The following is a 16,729-nucleotide window of genomic DNA, read 5'->3' as shown; positions in this document are numbered from 1 at the left end:
CTACACCTTTAACATGCTTGTCTATAATTTTCTTTCTGATCTCCTCAGACAACAGTCTCCTTTGCTTTCTCTGGTCCATGTTCAATGTGGTACACACAATGATACCAAACAGCAGAGAGACTACTTTTCTCCATTTAAATAGGCTGAATGACAAGATTGAAGGTATGTGTGATACTAAATAAAGAAAACAGTTATCTTGAAATATAACTATAATCTGAATATTTATAATCTTCTCTAGGAGTACCAATAAATCTGTCCAGGCCATTTTAGACTATCCTTGTAGAATAAGCAATAATTTATCACTTTCCACACATTATTTGCTTTACTCTATGACATACCAAAGGCATGCCAGTATACATAGATAATTGCTTTTAATTTAATCACTTTTCAGGAGGAATGAAGCATTGTTTCAAAGGGCTGTAAGGGTACCATCAAATTTGGCCACATCTGTAGGCTGATGAAGGTATGAAATTGATGTGAGTACACGGAAGTACAATTTAAAAAAAAAAAAAAAAAAACTTTTTTTTTAATTATTAGAGAAGCATTCACACTTGAGTTACACTTGAGTTATAGGCTACTGTCTAGTGAATTTTGAGAGTAACTCCATAAAAAGCAGCTGATGTGCTTCAAATCAACAGAACAGAAGAGCCATGTAGAGCCAGGTGTGTGAGGGTGTGGAGGAAGACTCGGGAGGCAGGCGGTAGGAGCTCCGTGCTTGTGGTTATTCAATCACTTTCCAAAACTCACACAGATGAGACTCATCGTTACCTGCAGGTTCGACCCGCCTCCTCTCTGTCCACAGCTGATGCTCGACCAGGAACCCCCTGCCACAAGCCAATATCATTAATCAGGGTTGCCAGGTTTCAGTAAAAAAAAATCTATCCAAACTACATCTCAAAATCTACTCAAATGACCTGAAACTAGCCAAAATAACCATGTGGCCATTGGAAAAGGGAGACACATTTAGACGTACAGTCTGCACTTACATTTTGTTTTCAGATATGCGTTAGATTTAATTCCAATTATTTGCTTTAAAACAAGATCTTGGCAGCCACAGAATTTGTTTTGGCCCAATCTGGGAACCTCTGTAACTCCTCACCCAAGCATGGAGCAGAGAGATTTCTGCCAGATTTTTGACTAGTAGGTGCAATAATACCTCAATGGAAGCTGATTGAGCATTTGTCAGAACAGTGAATAATATAAATAACCTATCTTGAGAACATGCAGTGTTAGGAATAGGCTGCTGTGCAGTACACATTCATGTGAAAGGAAGTGAGATTATGACAGGGAGTGAGAATTCAGGTGTAGGGAAAGTTTAGCTCATTTAAATTAAGCTGACGTATTCTCCACCAATTATATAAGAACTTTTTAGCTCATTAGATGTTGACTTAGTTTGGTCTTATAATTATTATGATGTAAAGATTATTAATGTAATCAGTAATATTGATTATCTTAGGGAATTTTATCAAAATAGGTTTGACGAGGCGTCTTATTCACTCTGGCAAGTCATTACAATCGCGGCCGTCAACAGTAATAACTTCCCTTGAGGACAACCTTTATAGAGCACGGTACTACAGATCGGGCACCCTAGGAACTCAGATGGTGAGCAGGAAATCACAGCACAACATCACCTTGAACATAGACGAGACTTTATTATACTAAGCTAACAACACAGAAACTAATCTAACACTAACACACACACACACACACACACACACACACAAACAGGGGTGAAAATGGCTTTGAAAAGAGAGTGAATGAAATTCCAAGTTACTAGCAGTTTCTCAGACCATGACCTGAACGAACCATCAACTTATGAGTTTGATTTAACATTCGCTTCGTTTAGATGGGCTTTAAACTTGTATTAAATGCACCAGTTCAGCGAGAATCTGGAGGTACTATACTTGCGTTTGTGTTGCCAGGGATTCCCTCGTTGCGTTGTTGTTTGGAAGGAGTTTCCGGCGATGTCGATTGGTCGGCGGTCTGGTTGGCCTTATGTAGCGTCTCAAAAGACCAATGAGGAAGATAAACAGAGTGAGGCGCGAACCCGGCGGAGTCTCATAGGCGGGTTGCAAAACTTTGAAGAATGGTTCACAGCGGTGCGAAGGTGAGAGTTGGAGGCTTTGCAGGAACCAGTCTGGATGCAGAGTCTCAGAGCAAGCGTGATCTCCTCGTGATGAACTTCTAAAGCTCTTGGTTGATGAGACTTCCTTCAGATGTGGATGGAGACTCTTGCAGAGATGTAGTGGATGAGACTCTTGGAAGATGGATTGGATGAGACTCTTGCAGAGGTGTGGTAGATGAGACTCAGAGTTTCCTTTGTGTCAGGGGGTTTTAACCCTTTCCAGTTGGGCTGACCCCAAAGTGTTTGCTCCAATCAGCAGGATCTTGGGGCAGGGTGTAAACTGTATTCTCCTCCTCTGACACTAATTAACATTCTGGTCTCTGAGTTATGTGCTTTACAAACTTTGCATAAGGTTAAGTTAGAACTTTGTTAAGGAATTTGGTAACATGCATGTAATACATCGTACTCAACTTTACATTATACCAACCATTAGGAAATTCAATAGTGATCACACACATACCAAACATGACATACCTGGTGTTATTGATACACACATGAACACTATGGTCTGTGTTAAACGATCAAAAAGCATCATAATGACCTGGTGGCTATAAGCATGACACACATACGGAATGACATTAAAAGAGGCAACAAGTTTCCAAACTATGGTGCATCATCTTAAAAGTCATTGTCCTTATAGGAGATGTAAAGTAGCCTTATGCAGTCTGTTAAAGCTGGGTTCTGTGGAATGTGTGAAGGGTGGTGAACTTTGTGTTCCTGGGGAGAACAAAGGTCTCATTCCATGAGGGCCCTTGGGTGAGTTCCCCCCCCTTTTCTGTAGTTATCAGTTTTAGCATCGTGTTGGGTGAGCCATCTGGTCTTGGCCAGCGATCTAGATCAACAAGTTTTACAGAGATTCCTCTTGGCTAAGAGGGTTCGTCCTCCGGTCAGGGATGTCCTATCAGTTGCTGATTGTTCACAGGGCAGTTGAAATCCAGCAATCAGTAAACAAGTGGTAATTAACTTGGGACTGCAAAGTCTGGGAGCAGGATTCCTAGCTTTATGGCTTTCCTTGCCTGTTCACTTCAGATCCTACACAAGCTGTATGCTTGATGGTTGTCTGTGTATTAGGTGTATTAGGAGTATGTGTCTAATTCAAAAATATAAGCACTACTGAATTCAATATATGCATCAAAACAAAAGTAAAAAAAATATACTTCCCATAATCTACTAATCATTACTATTTTCTATTACTCATTAGAACTTAACATTATCTTTCATTGATCTGTTACTAGTATATTCTGTAATTTCAAGCCTGGAAATACATCTTTTATTATTTGTACCATTATCACTGAAACTGCATTTTGTCACACAAAAAAATACATCATTTGGAATCTGCTCATCAAGTGGATAAATCTGGAAAATACTGTTTTCATGTTGTAGTGTGGATAAGGGAAAACATGGCCTTCTGAAAATTCCGGCATATAAATGTCATGTAACCTTCAGATTTTCTCCTTTTTGTCTTGCAGGCTCTTGTCTTTTAATGTGTATTCAGATTTTATTCATGCCAAAGTGTGGATCATGATGATATACAACATTTGTTTGGCAGTGCTGTTTTTCCTCCCTTGTGTCTTTTTCCTTTTTCCATTTTTATTTTTACCAAAAAATAGAATTTCAAATGTAGCATTAATATCAATTCAAATTGCCTCACCATGTGGGGTTCTTCCCCAAACTGTTGACACAAACTGTTGAAACTGTTGACTTCACTGGAGCCAAGAGGTCTGGTCCAAACCTGTTCCAGTATGACAATGCCCCTGTGCACAAAGCGAGCTCCATGAAGACATGGTTTACCAAGATTGATATGGAAGAACTTGAGTGTGCTGCACAGAGCCCTGACCTCAACCCCACTGCACACCTTTGCAGTGAATTGGGATACTGACTACACACCAGGCCTCCTCACCTCACATCACATCACTGCCTAACCTCACTAATGCTCTTGTGGCTGAAAGAGCATAAATCCCACTCCAAAATCTAGTGGAAACCCTTCAGTAGAATAGGATATTCAAAAAGCACATATGAGTGTTATGGTTAGAACAGCAGACATGTTGGTCTAGGCCCCTTACTTGCAGTGAAGGGAAATTGTAACGCTACATCATACAAAGACATTCTATACAAATGTGTGCTACCAACTTTGTGGCAATATTTTGGGGAAGAACCACATATGGGTGTGATGGTCAGTGTATTTCATCTTTTAGTGACGTGTATTTTAAGGCAACGTTGTTTAATGGTAGATTGTATCTTAAAAATGATCAAAAAACAATCATTATTTTATTTGCAAACACCTGAAGTGTCTCTGACTCGTTTTTGGATGTGAGTATGACTAACATCAAGCGCAGCCAACAGGCATTGATATTTAGCATTGTTTCAGAGCTGGGAGATGTGAGTTCTTGTGTGCTGTACATTAGTGGACACTATACTAAAGTGAGAATTCTAAATAGTGTGAAAATATAGAGTCCTAAATATTGCAGGTAGTTTCAGTATTTTTTCAGGCAAGATAAAACAATGCAGTGGGCCATATCTGGACTGCTGGCCTTGATTTGACAAGATTTAAATAATGTACTTAAAAAATATTTCTACAAAAGTGTTGAGGTAGGTCTTAGCAGAGCTTAGTGAAAAAAAAATAGGTGGGCCGTAGCTGAACCTAGCACCCCTAAATCTGGCCCTGGTTTAAGAATTATTAAATCATTAAATATACTATTAAATTGACCACAAAGTCATGCATAGCCCTATAAAAACAGGTAGAGACTTTTTAATTTGAATTTCACAGAATCACCTCTCCCCTGCACACAAACCCAGCAGTAAAAATGAAAGTAGAATAACTACTTAAAAGGGACAATCACTGAGCAGCAGACAGAGACACAGGCTTCAAATTTCAGTCACCTGTTTTCACCTTTTCTTCAAGAAAAATGCTAAAACTTCATCACTCCTGAATGTTTTCTGTTGTATTTTAGTGTTACACTAGAACCAGCTCTTCTTTGTCAGTGTGTAGTCGGATTTCATTAATGTGTAAGGGTGGAACATCAGTGTGGACTTTTAGAAGGGATAAGATACAGCTTTAGTACAGATTTACTTATTGTAAACATTGATGTGCTGCTGTTAGTTAGCAGTGGAACAGGCCATTATTTGTGCAGAGATAAATATTCAAATATTTAGTGGCAATGAAATATCATTCAGAATTACATTTTTCATAATCTATGTGAAATAACATTTCTCTTAAGCTGTATTCTAATAATAAAATACTTAGCACATACAAAAATTAACATGTGACATAACTTTCAACAACTTTATGACACATGTCATAGCAATTACCAATCAGGCATGATGAAGGTATGAAATTTATGTCAGTACACTGAAGTACAATTTAAAATGGGGAAAAAAATATTAGAGAAGCATTCACACTTGAGTTATGCTATAGGCTACTGTCTAGTGAATTTTTTGAGTAACCCCATAAAAAGCATTTGAGAGTTTAAAACATAAATCCAGCATTTAGTCTATCAGCTTGTTTGAGTATTTTTAGATGTACCTTTGCTCAACTGTGTTTGATACAGTGAGTGTGCTTCATATCACCAGAAGAGAAGAAGAGAAGAGCTTTGTAGAACCAGGTGTGTCAGGGTGTGGAGAAAGACTCGGGAGGCAGGAGGAATTTTAGCTGAACTACGTGCTCGTGGTTATTCAATCACTTTCAAAAACTCACACAGGTGAGACTCATCATTACCTGCTGGTTCGACCCGTCTCCTCTCTGTCCACAGCTGGCGCTCGACCACGAACCCACTGCCACAAGCCAATATCATTAATCAGGGTTTCCAGATTTCAGTTAAAAAAAAAACAACTATCCAAACATCTCAAAATCCAATCAAATGACGTGAAACTAGCCGAAATGGAAAAGGGAGACACATTCAGGCGCACAGTCTGCACTTACACCCTGCTTGCAGATATGTGTTTCAGATTTTAATTCCAGTTATTTGCTTTAAAACAAAAATTTATTTGCTTTTAAAAGATCTTGGCAGCCACAGAATTTGTTTTGGCCCAATATAGGAACCTCTGTAACTCCTTCCCCAAGCATGGAGCAGAGAGATTTCTGCCAGATTTTTGACTATTAGGTGCAATAATACCTCAACGGAAGCTGATTGTGCAACATCTAGAAAAGAAATAAAATCAACTGAGCATTTGTCAGAACAATGAATAATATAAGTAACCTATCCTGAGAACATGCAATGTTAGGAATAGGCTACTGTGCAGTACACATTCATGTGAAAGGAAGTGAGATTATGACAGGGATTGGGAATTCAGGACAACACCAGCAAGCACTTCCAGAATGCACATGCTCATTTTCCTGACTTTTTTAGTCCATCAGTTCTGTATGACTAAATAATTTAATCACGATTTTTAAGATGGTAAATCACAAGCAAGGAAAAAAAAAAAATCAATATTGCACAAGCCTACCACAAAGTATAAATGTCATTGTTCATTTAAGCATGTATCAGGAATGATGAAGAACCTTCCAGCAAGCTATAAAACAAGCTATAAATTGTACTCGAGGAAAAGGAGCTGAGCTGCACAGAACAGCAGACAGAGAAAGACACACAGGCGAGGATGAGAATTTCACTCACACCTTCACACAAGGTAAGTGCTCTTCATTTAGAAAGATCATGTGTAATGTGCACACAAACACACTTACATTCTCTCTCTCATGTGCACATGTAGTTCTACTAAAAATCTTAAAACATACAAAACAAGGACCCACTGATCGCATTGTTGCTATTCATTTTGAGATAACTGAACTCTCATTCGTAAATGCCATTTATTACAGATAAAACATGGTGCTATGCTATCCATCACTTTTACTTTCTGTTTATTTTTGCTGTGTCAGTCATCATTCTCTATATAGCTAAAGTATCTAACACTAATAATGTAAATGATAAAAGTTTCTAATATGAGAGTTTCTAATATGTTTCTTCAGTATAGATTCAAACATGGGATCCTCTCCATCCAAACCTGGTATGTAACACAAACTGACTTACTGAAGCATTACAGTAATATTAAATGGGACAATAGTGCACTGGGCAGGGCTTCTGTGTCTACATGCATATGTACATGTTTTCAGTAACAATAACAACAAAACAACAGCACAACAAAAATAATAATAAAAAACACTGGGTATCTGGTGCACTCTCGCAGAATTACTCTTAATTTCTAGTTCTGAATATGTTAGAAAAAGCACACCTATTTAAAGAACAGTGTTTATTTAGTGGTTTTAAACACAGATATTTGAATCCTGGGCTCTGCACATGGCATTTCCTCCTAATCTAACATTTTCACACTTTCTAAATTTCAAGCCTATTACCTCGTAAAGTACATACATATGTGTATATTTTACTGTAATTTTAAGCAGTTTAAAATATGAAAATATGAAACATGATATTAAGCATCCTGTTTGATGAGGACTGGGAGATTGGCTTGACATGTACATGAGCTAAATCTGACAAAAACCATATGGCATGACCATGCACATGAACATAAACATATAAAATTAACCATTCAATGTGTTTTTGTAATTTTTTTCTCATTTGTTTTACAGAATTTGTGACAGTTCTGGCTGAAAAACTTGTTAAAAGTGGAGATCATGTTATTCTTCAATGTCAGGCAAACACAGAAGATGTAACAACAGCATGGGAAAAGGACGGCCACAATTTGTCATGTGTAGAGGGCAAGCACACTGTGAAAAAAATTGGTACAACATGTGTCTTGGAAATTTCAAATGCTCAGGAGAGTGATGAAGGGAATTATACCATAACCCTGAGTAACAGAAAAGGCTCCGTCTCATGCTCTGCCCTTGTCAGAGTAGGCAAGTAACAATAAATTATTATTTGAAATAATATCAATTAACTAGAAAAACGTTAATAATAATTATTCCTAATCATACAAATAAGCACTAACTATGTAAATGGTGTTCTAATTCTTAGATTTCAGAAATATATTACAAAATTTATAGCATAAATCTAATCACATTAGATCTTCTATTCATATTACAATATTTAACACTGAAAATGTGCTCCTCCTGAAAAAATAGGACTATACTATAGTGTAATAGTATACATGCAACTGTAATATTTATTAATAGCATGTCATTTATTCATTACAGAAATTAAGGAATGGAGGAAAGTGCGATGGAGGTAAGTTCACAAACATTTTTATGTATGATGTAAGGTATCATTATCTTTTAATCTTGATTGATATCTTATAAGATAGCACATGTGCACTGAGTTGATTGTTGTTACTGTAATGGTTACAACTGATATATAATCTAATATATAAGCTGATGGAATCGTACATTTTCTTTCCTCAGACAAGATGAAATGTTAAATACTCTCAAGGCATTTAACATTTGTAATGAAGTCCCAGAGCTCCGCTTCCTTCTGTATGGACCAGTTGGAGCAGGAAAGTCCAGCACAATAAACACCATCAGAAGCATCTTTGAAGGACGTCAGTTTGTGAACTGCCTGGCTGCTGCAATATCTACTACGAGTCACACTCTATGCGTGAGTCCATATGATGCAGTCCTAAGTGTTACCTCTTTGTGCCTTGTATGCATGACACAACTAACTAAGTAAATATTGAAAAACACATCTTTTTCTGTACTACTTTCAGTATGAACGATTTAGATTTGCAAATGAAGCAGGATCATTTCCTTTTGCCTTCAATGATGTAATGGGTGCAGAAGCAGAAGGTGGGGTGCACACTCAAGATATCATCACTGCTTTAAAAGGTCATATGAAAGAGGGTTACTTGGTAAGATAACACTTAAACTTTAGTGTGCAACAATGCACATTACTGTGGTATCAGTGCTAATCACACCATATTTAAATCAGTAGGAAACAAATGTCAATATTAAAGCCTACCAGTGTAACGAATGTATCTGGAATATCATCCAAACCAGTTATGTATCACCACACAAACTTTATTGAACTGTTTTTCTCTTTTCTTCAGTTCAACTCTAAATCTCCACTGTCTGAAAGCAACCATTACTACAACCAAAATCCCAGCCTGAGTGATCAGATGCACTGCCTGGTGTATGTCATACCAGCCGACAAGATTTCATTGATGGGAAATGATTTGATTAAAAAATTGAAGAGTGTCCGAGAAGCAGCCAGTAGAATGGGTGAGTCAGATCATCACCTCAATAATGTTAGTTTATCCTCGTAAGGCACAGTTGCATTTATTTTTAGCAGGTGATTTCAAGGTAACTTCAATCAAGTCAAGTCAAGTGGCTATTGTCATTTCAACCATATACAGCTAGTTAGTACACGTTGGAACGAAACATCGCTCCTCCAGGACCAAGGTGCTACATAAAACAAACACAAAACTACATATATTTACATAAAGTGCACAGTGCAAACATGTGCAAACAGCACAAGACAGTACAAGACAGTACAAAACTTCCAAAACAAGATAATGGGCACAGTAAGTTACAGTGCAGCGCCGACTAGTACACAGTGCTAGTGTAAAGTGAATCAGATGACAGTAGTGCAAAAGAGTAATAATTGTTGATGTAAAAGTTGCTGTAAATGCAAAAAAAGTAGCAGCCAGATAGAGAGCATAAAGATTATACACATTATATAATAAATATTTGTAGCAACAGAAATTTAATATGGAGATGTGCAAAAATTACAAGGAGGATGAGGTGATGTTCAGTTCAGTGTGTGTGTGTGTGTACATGTGTGTTTTCAGTCCATTCTCTGAGTGTTGAGGAGTCTGACGGCTTGGGGGAAGAAACTGTTGCACAGTCTGGTCGTGAGGGCACGAATGCTTCAGTACCGTTTGCCAGATGGCAGGAGGGTGAAGAGTTTGTATGAGGGGTGTGTGGGGTCATCCACAATGCTGGTGGCTTTGTGGATGCAGCGTGTGGTGTAATTGTCTGTGGTGGAGGGAAGAGAGACCCCGATGATCTTCGCAGCTGTTCTCACTATCCGTTGCAGGGTCTTGCGATCCGAGACGGTGCAATTCCCAAACCAGGCAGTGATGCAGCTGCTCAGGATGCTCTCGATAGTCCCTCTGTAGAACATGATGAGGATCGGGGGTAGGAAATGGGCTTTCCTCAGCTTTCGCAGAAAGTAGAGACACTGCTGGGCTTTCTTTGTTATGGAGCTGGTGTTGAAAGACCAGGTGAGGAACACCAAGAAAGTTGGTGCTCTTGACAATCTCCACAGAGGAGTTATCGATGTTCAGCGGAGAGTGGTCACTCTGTGCTCTCCTGAAGTCAACAACCATCTCTTTAGTTTTGTCCACATTCAGAGACAGGTTGTTGTTTCTGCACCAGTCTGCTAGCCACTGCACCTCTTCTTTGTATGCTGACTTGTCATTCTTGCTGATGAGACCCACCACGGTCATGTCATCAGCGAACTTGCTATTTTTGTGGCTAAAAATGAATATGCTTATGCAAGGGAGGGTGTGGAAGCACAACAAAGTGTGAGGCAATCAAAATCCGCTGCTGCAATCGACCTTCTAGTGGAAACACAAGGCCTAAATTATATTTTTCTGATTTCAAATTAAGCCTTAAACGTTCTTTCCTATTTACTTTTTTTCCTATTTATGTCATCCTACTTCAAAGTGAATAAGCTACAGTACTGTGCAAACGCAGCCACAGTTCTTCTGGAGGCTTTGTCACACTCGCTACTTAATTTTTGCAGCAAAACACAGCAGCCTTCATTATGTTTTTTTGTCTGAAAAGTGGTCTCATGTAATATGCTGCTTTCTTTACTGACATACAAACATTTTCCTGTAACATTTAATTTTGTGCTGGTGTTACCGGCCTCACGCAGGGTTGCCTGGGCTGGGGTAACTGCAAGAGTGTTAGAAAACCCGGACACAGATTAGTGTGATAAATGTTCTGGCATTTTCTTTAATTGCTTTGCCTTTTGAACCTTGCCAAAACCAGAGGCTTTCCTATCACTGCTTGCTCTGCGCCATCTACAGGATTAGTGCTAAATATCATATAATAAACTTGAATCTTATTGAAATGGGTATTGCTCTGTTTTAGAGGCTGTTTGATATACGCGATTATTAGAAAATAAAACAAAAAATAGAGGGGTGTCTGTTTTTATTTGTTATAAACTGTTACTGTTTTTAACTCCAGTTAATTTCCAGTCCACTACACTGGAAAACTAATATTTGGAATTCTAAAATGTTTTTGTACTGAATCAATAATGCATAAGTCATAAAATAAAAATCTACAACAAAGTTTGTACTAAAAAAATAGGGTGCTTAAGACTTTTGCACAGTACTGTACTTCAATCAACCACCAACAAAATGCAAGGAAATACAAAATGACTAAATTTGAATTTTATTATTAACAGAATAAACATGTCTGTTCCTGTGTGATTTTTTTTCTATATTGTCTTTCCAACATAGACCCTTCCAATGGGGAAATATGCAATTTTTTTTTTAAAGAGAATAAGATGATTTGATTGATTGGATATTGCTGCAACATGCTTAACCTCATTAATGACAATGTTATCATGTCATCCTCTTTTTACAATTACAAACCTCTTCATCAGATTATTGCCTGCATTGATGGTCATGAGAATAGCAAGGAATTATACAATATGCCACATGCACAGGGTCCAACACGCACTGATTTCTGCTTTATTTTTGTTCTTAGTTTCTGATCTGTAATCTAGCACCTTAACAGTGAAATTTTGTCTTGGAAGTCTATCAAAATCCTAAGTAAACAAATGAAGAGTAAGTGAAGTGCTCTGGTGGGGTGTTGTTTTAAACTGTGTTAGCTGTGTGCTAGGCACTATACAGTTGGAAAAGTTTCTTAGTTTAGTGAGATAACTGTTTTGAATTAACATTAACTTGTATTAACATTAACTGAAGCTCAAAATGCATGATTTTATGCATAAATGAGCAGGTATATAGGTGTTCCTATTAAAGTGGACGGGGAGTGTAGGTCTGGTACTGACTATGGGGCAAGGGGAGGAGTAAGGCAAAGAAGAATTCACACTGGTTAGAAATTTATATTAATTCCTCTTCAGTAACTGCTTTATCTTGGTCAGGATCACAGTGGACTTGGAGCCTATCCCGGGAACAAGTTAAGTTAAGTCAAGTCAAGTGGAGTTTATTGTCATGTCAACCATATACAGCCAGTTAGTACATAGTGAAACGAAACACCGTTCCTCCAGGACCAAGGTGCTACATAAGACAAATACAGAACAACACAGAACTACTAAGTCCCAGTGCAGCCCTGACCAGTACACAGTTCTATTAGAAAGTGAATCCAGTGACAATAGTGCAAAAAGAGTACAATATAATTGCTGTAGGTGTAAACATAAGAAGTAGCAGTTTATGTACAGTATAATAAATATTTGTAGCAGCATAATGTAATGCGGGAATGAAAAAAAAAAAAAAAAATTGCAAAGAGGATGGAGGATGTACAGTTGTGTGTGTGTGTGTTCTTTCAGTCCAGTTTCTGAGTATTGAGGAGTCTGATGGCGTGGGGGAAGAAACTGTTGCACAGTCTGGTCGTGAGGGCCCGAATGCTTCGGTACCATTTGCCAGACAGCAGGAGGGTGAAGAGTGTGTGAGAGGGGTGTGTCTGGTCATCCACAATGCTGGTGGCTTTGCGGATGCAGCGCGAGGTGTAAGTGTCTGCGATGGAGGGAAGAGAGAACCTGATGATCTTTTCAGCTGTTGTCACTATCCGCTGCAGGGTCTTGCAATCTGAGACGGTGCAATTCCCAAACCAGGCAGTGATGCAGCTGCACAAGATGCTCTCGATAGTCCCTCTGTAGAGCATGGTGAGGATGGGGGGCGGGAGATGTGCTTTCCTAAGTCTTTTCAGAAAGTACAGGCGCTGCTGGGCGCACTTCTGCCAGGTGAACACCAAGAAATTTGGTGCTGTTGACGATCTCCACGGAGGAGCCGCCAATGTTCAGCGGAGAGTGGTCATTCTGTGCTCTTCTGATGTCAGCAACCATCTCTTTAGTTTTGTGCACATTTAGAGACAGGTTGTTGTTTCTGCACCAGTCCGTTAGCCGCTGCACCGCCTCCCTGTATGCTGACTCGTCGTTCTTGTTGATGAGACCCACCACAGTCATGTCATCGGCAAACCTGATGATGTGATTCGAGCTGTGCATTGCTACACAGTCATGAGTAGAATGAACAGCAGTGGACTGAGCACACAGCCCTGTGGGGCCCCATTGCTCAGTGTGGTGGTGTTGGAGATGCTGTTCCCAATCTGGACTGACTGAGGTGTCCCAGTCAGGAAGTCCAGGATCCACACATCCACTGGACATGTGTGGATGTGTGGCAGGAATACACCCTGGATGGGATGTCAGTCCATTCTACATTGGACTGTTGTCCCATCCAGGGTGTATTCCTACCACACACAATGCACTATGCACACACAATTATACACTCATTCACATCTAGGGGCAATTTAGCACAGCCAATCCACCTATCGGAACATTTCCTTAGTCTGAACAGTGGCATACATAAGATTATTAGGCTGCATGTAATAACTACTCCAATTAAACTGATAGCTGATTTGGAATAAAAATGTTCATGTATACACTTCATTCGGAATACAGTAATGTGATCAGAGGACAATCTGAATGAAATTTCTATCTGACTGAACGAGGTAGGTAATCCTTTTAATAATCCCCTAAATAGAAGAATAACAGCCATGTAAACTTTTGTGTCTGATTATTTTCATTATTGTAATCAGCATGTGTGTTCTCTGCAAGAGGTTTTGAGTCAGGATGCACTCCTGGTGCAATAAAACAGTTAATATTATAGATTTTAGTCCATTTAAAATACTTTTGAGGTTGGAAGAGTGATGGGATGGGAATCAGACTAACATTTTGAAGCAAATGCAGGGTGGAACTTGACCTCAGCATTTTATATTCACCAGGCATTAAGCAGGAATGCAGAACATGCACATGGGTTAAAAAAAAAAATTGGGTGGATAATGTAAACATTTTGTTATTTTCAGCAAGCGAGTTCTTGTTCCTGAATATCAGACAAATACAAAACGCTAAGCAACTTTTCTGTAGTTCTTTTTCTCTCTGTGTGTGTAATAATCACACTTGAAAGATATTTTCCTGAGATGGAAATAATGTAAAATTTGTTAGCAACACAAACTACAGTATTAAAAACTTGAATGTGCTGACTCACACGCTTGTCATTTTTAGATTGAGATTAAACCTTGCTCTACATAAGAGCATAACTTTGGATCATATTACATGTAACGTACATATACTGTAAAGTACGATTGTTGAGAATCTATATAAAGAGTTTATTTACAATCTGTAATGAATTGATGTAATGAATGAGTTTGTTTGGATTGGCAGAAATCTTAGCACTGAAACACAGACAAGCTTAAATCTAAATCTTTAATCAGACTGCAAAAATCTACCACACTGCTAAGATTGAAATGACTGAGTAACTAAGTTTTTATCTGTGTGCTGCCTGCCTATGCTACAGGAATCCCTCAAGTGGTTTTCATGACAAGAGTAGACTGCGCATGTCCGACGACAAAGGAGAATTTGCAAAACATCTACAAAAGCAAAAAGATTAGAGATAAAGTGAGTAATTTTGCTAGAGTGAGATTGTATGGGCATCACTGCAGAGATTCCCAACTACAATTTTGAAACTAACAAATTAATGACGTGTATATTTGTGTTTGTATCCAGATGCGTGAGTGCAGTAATGCATTGGGTGTGCCTATAAACTGTATCTTCCCTGTCATGAACTATCACGAGGAGACCCATATGAATGAGAATATAAACTGCCTGATGCTGGATGCCTTAACACAGATTATACATTGGGCTAATGACTATGTGATCAAACGTTCCAACTACCAAATTTGACATCAACAACCAATCTGCGAATGAAGAAATTTCACAGAAAATCTGAAAAGCAGAATGATAAACAATTCTGGGTATCTAATGCTGAACTATACAGGCTGTATGCTTGATGGTTGTCTGTGTATTAGGTGTATTAGGAGTATGTGTCTATATGTGTCTGTATGTACTGGAGCCAAGAGGTCTGGTCCAAACCTGTTCCAGTATGACAATGCCCCTGTGCACAAAGCGAGCTCCATGAAGACATGGTTTACCAAGATTGATATGGAAGAACTCGAGTGTCCTGCACAGAGCCCTGACCTCAACCCCACTGCACACCTTTGCAATGAATTGGGATACTGACTACACACCAGGCCTCCTCACCTCACATCAGTGCCTGACCTCACTAATGCTCTTGTGGCTGAAAGAGCATAAATCCATACTTCAAAATCTAGTGGAAACCCTGAGTAGGATATTCAAAAAGCACATATGAGTGTTATGGTTAGAACAGCAGACGTGTTGGGCTGGGCCCCTTACTTGCAGTGAAGGGAAATTGTAACGCTACATCATACAAAGACATTCTATACAAATGTGCTACCAACTTTGTGGCAACAGTTTGGGGAAGAACCCCATGTGGGTGTGATGGTCAGTGTGTTTCATCTTTTAGTGATGTGTATTTTAAGGCAACGTTGTTAAATGGTAGATTGTATCTTAAAAATGATCAAAAAACAATCATCATTTTATTTTGAATTTATCTTCATCCCAATGAAAGTAATTCCTGTTTACGTCACTGCACACACCTGAAGTGTCTCTGACTCATTTTTGGATGTGAGTATGACTAACATCAAGCGCAGCCAACAGGCATTGATATTTAGCATTGTTTCAGAGCTGGGAGATGTGAGTTCTTGTGCACTGTACATTAGTGGACACTACACTACAGTGAGAATTCTAAATAGTGTGAAAATATAGAGTCCTAAATATTGCAGGTAGTTTCAGTATTTTTTCAGGCAAGATAAAACAATGCAGTGGGCCATATCTGGACTGCTGGCCTTGATTTGACAAGATTTAAATAATGTACTTAAAAAAATGTTTCTACAAAAGTGTTGAGGTAGGTCTTAGCAGAGCTTAGTGAAAAGAAATAGTTGGGCCGTAGCTGAACCTAGCACCCCTAAATCTGGCCCTGGTTTAAGAACTATTAAATCATCAAACATACTATTAAATTGACCACAAAGTCATGCATAGCCCTATAAAAACAGGTAGAGACTTTTTAATTTGAATTTCACAGAATCACCTCTCTCCCCTGCACACAAACCCAGCAGTAAAAATGAAAGTAGAATGACTACTTAAAAGGGACAGCCACTGAGCAGCAGACAGAGACACAGGCTTCAAATTTCAGTCACCTGTTTTCACCTGTTCATCAATCAAAAAGCTAAAACTTCATCACTCCTGAATGTTTTCTGTTGTATTTTAGTGTTACACTAGAACCAGGTCTTCTTTGTCAGTGTGTATTCGGATTTCATTAATGTGTAAGGGTGGAACATCAGTGTGGACTTTAGAAGGGATAAGATACAGCTTTAGTACAGATTTACTTATTGTAAACATTGATGTGCTGCTGTTAGTTAGCAGTGGAACAGGCCATTATTTGTGCAGAGATAAATATTCAAATATTTAGTGGCAATGAAATATCATTCAGAATTACATTTTTCATAATCTATGTGTAATAACATTTCTCTTAAGCTGTATTCTAATAATAAAATAATTA

At 38.5% G+C, this 16,729-nt stretch overlaps 1 protein-coding gene across 1 annotated transcript; it reads left to right on the top strand.

The window, feature by feature from the left end:
• The first annotated feature begins 8,271 nt into the window (after window positions 1-8,271).
• LOC117597406 (interferon-induced protein 44-like) lies at window positions 8,272-14,893 on the top strand. Its single transcript, XM_053233951.1, has 4 exons — window positions 8,272-8,664; window positions 8,774-8,914; window positions 9,113-9,284; window positions 14,609-14,893. Exons 1-4 carry the CDS (start codon window positions 8,482-8,484, stop codon window positions 14,773-14,775), a joined length of 663 nt encoding a protein of 220 aa, XP_053089926.1. The 5' UTR covers window positions 8,272-8,481; the 3' UTR covers window positions 14,776-14,893.
• Window positions 14,894-16,729: the final 1,836 nt, after the last annotated feature.

This window comes from Pangasianodon hypophthalmus, chromosome 5, assembly GCF_027358585.1.
Source record: "Pangasianodon hypophthalmus isolate fPanHyp1 chromosome 5, fPanHyp1.pri, whole genome shotgun sequence".
Lineage (NCBI taxonomy): Eukaryota > Metazoa > Chordata > Actinopteri > Siluriformes > Pangasiidae > Pangasianodon > Pangasianodon hypophthalmus.
The sequence above is the reverse complement of the archived record's forward strand: the minus strand, read 5'-3'. Positions and strand labels throughout refer to the sequence as shown.

Bases quoted from the DNA above. Each gene is read 5' to 3' on its own strand.
- LOC117597406 (XM_053233951.1), top strand. From the start codon at position 8,482: ATGTTAAATACTCTCAAGGCATTTAACATTTGTAATGAAGTCCCAGAG. The intron at 8,665-8,773 runs GTGAGTCCATAT...TACTACTTTCAG, and splicing joins CTACGAGTCACACTCTATGC to TATGAACGATTTAGATTTGC. The intron at 8,915-9,112 runs GTAAGATAACAC...TCTTTTCTTCAG, and splicing joins ATATGAAAGAGGGTTACTTG to TTCAACTCTAAATCTCCACT.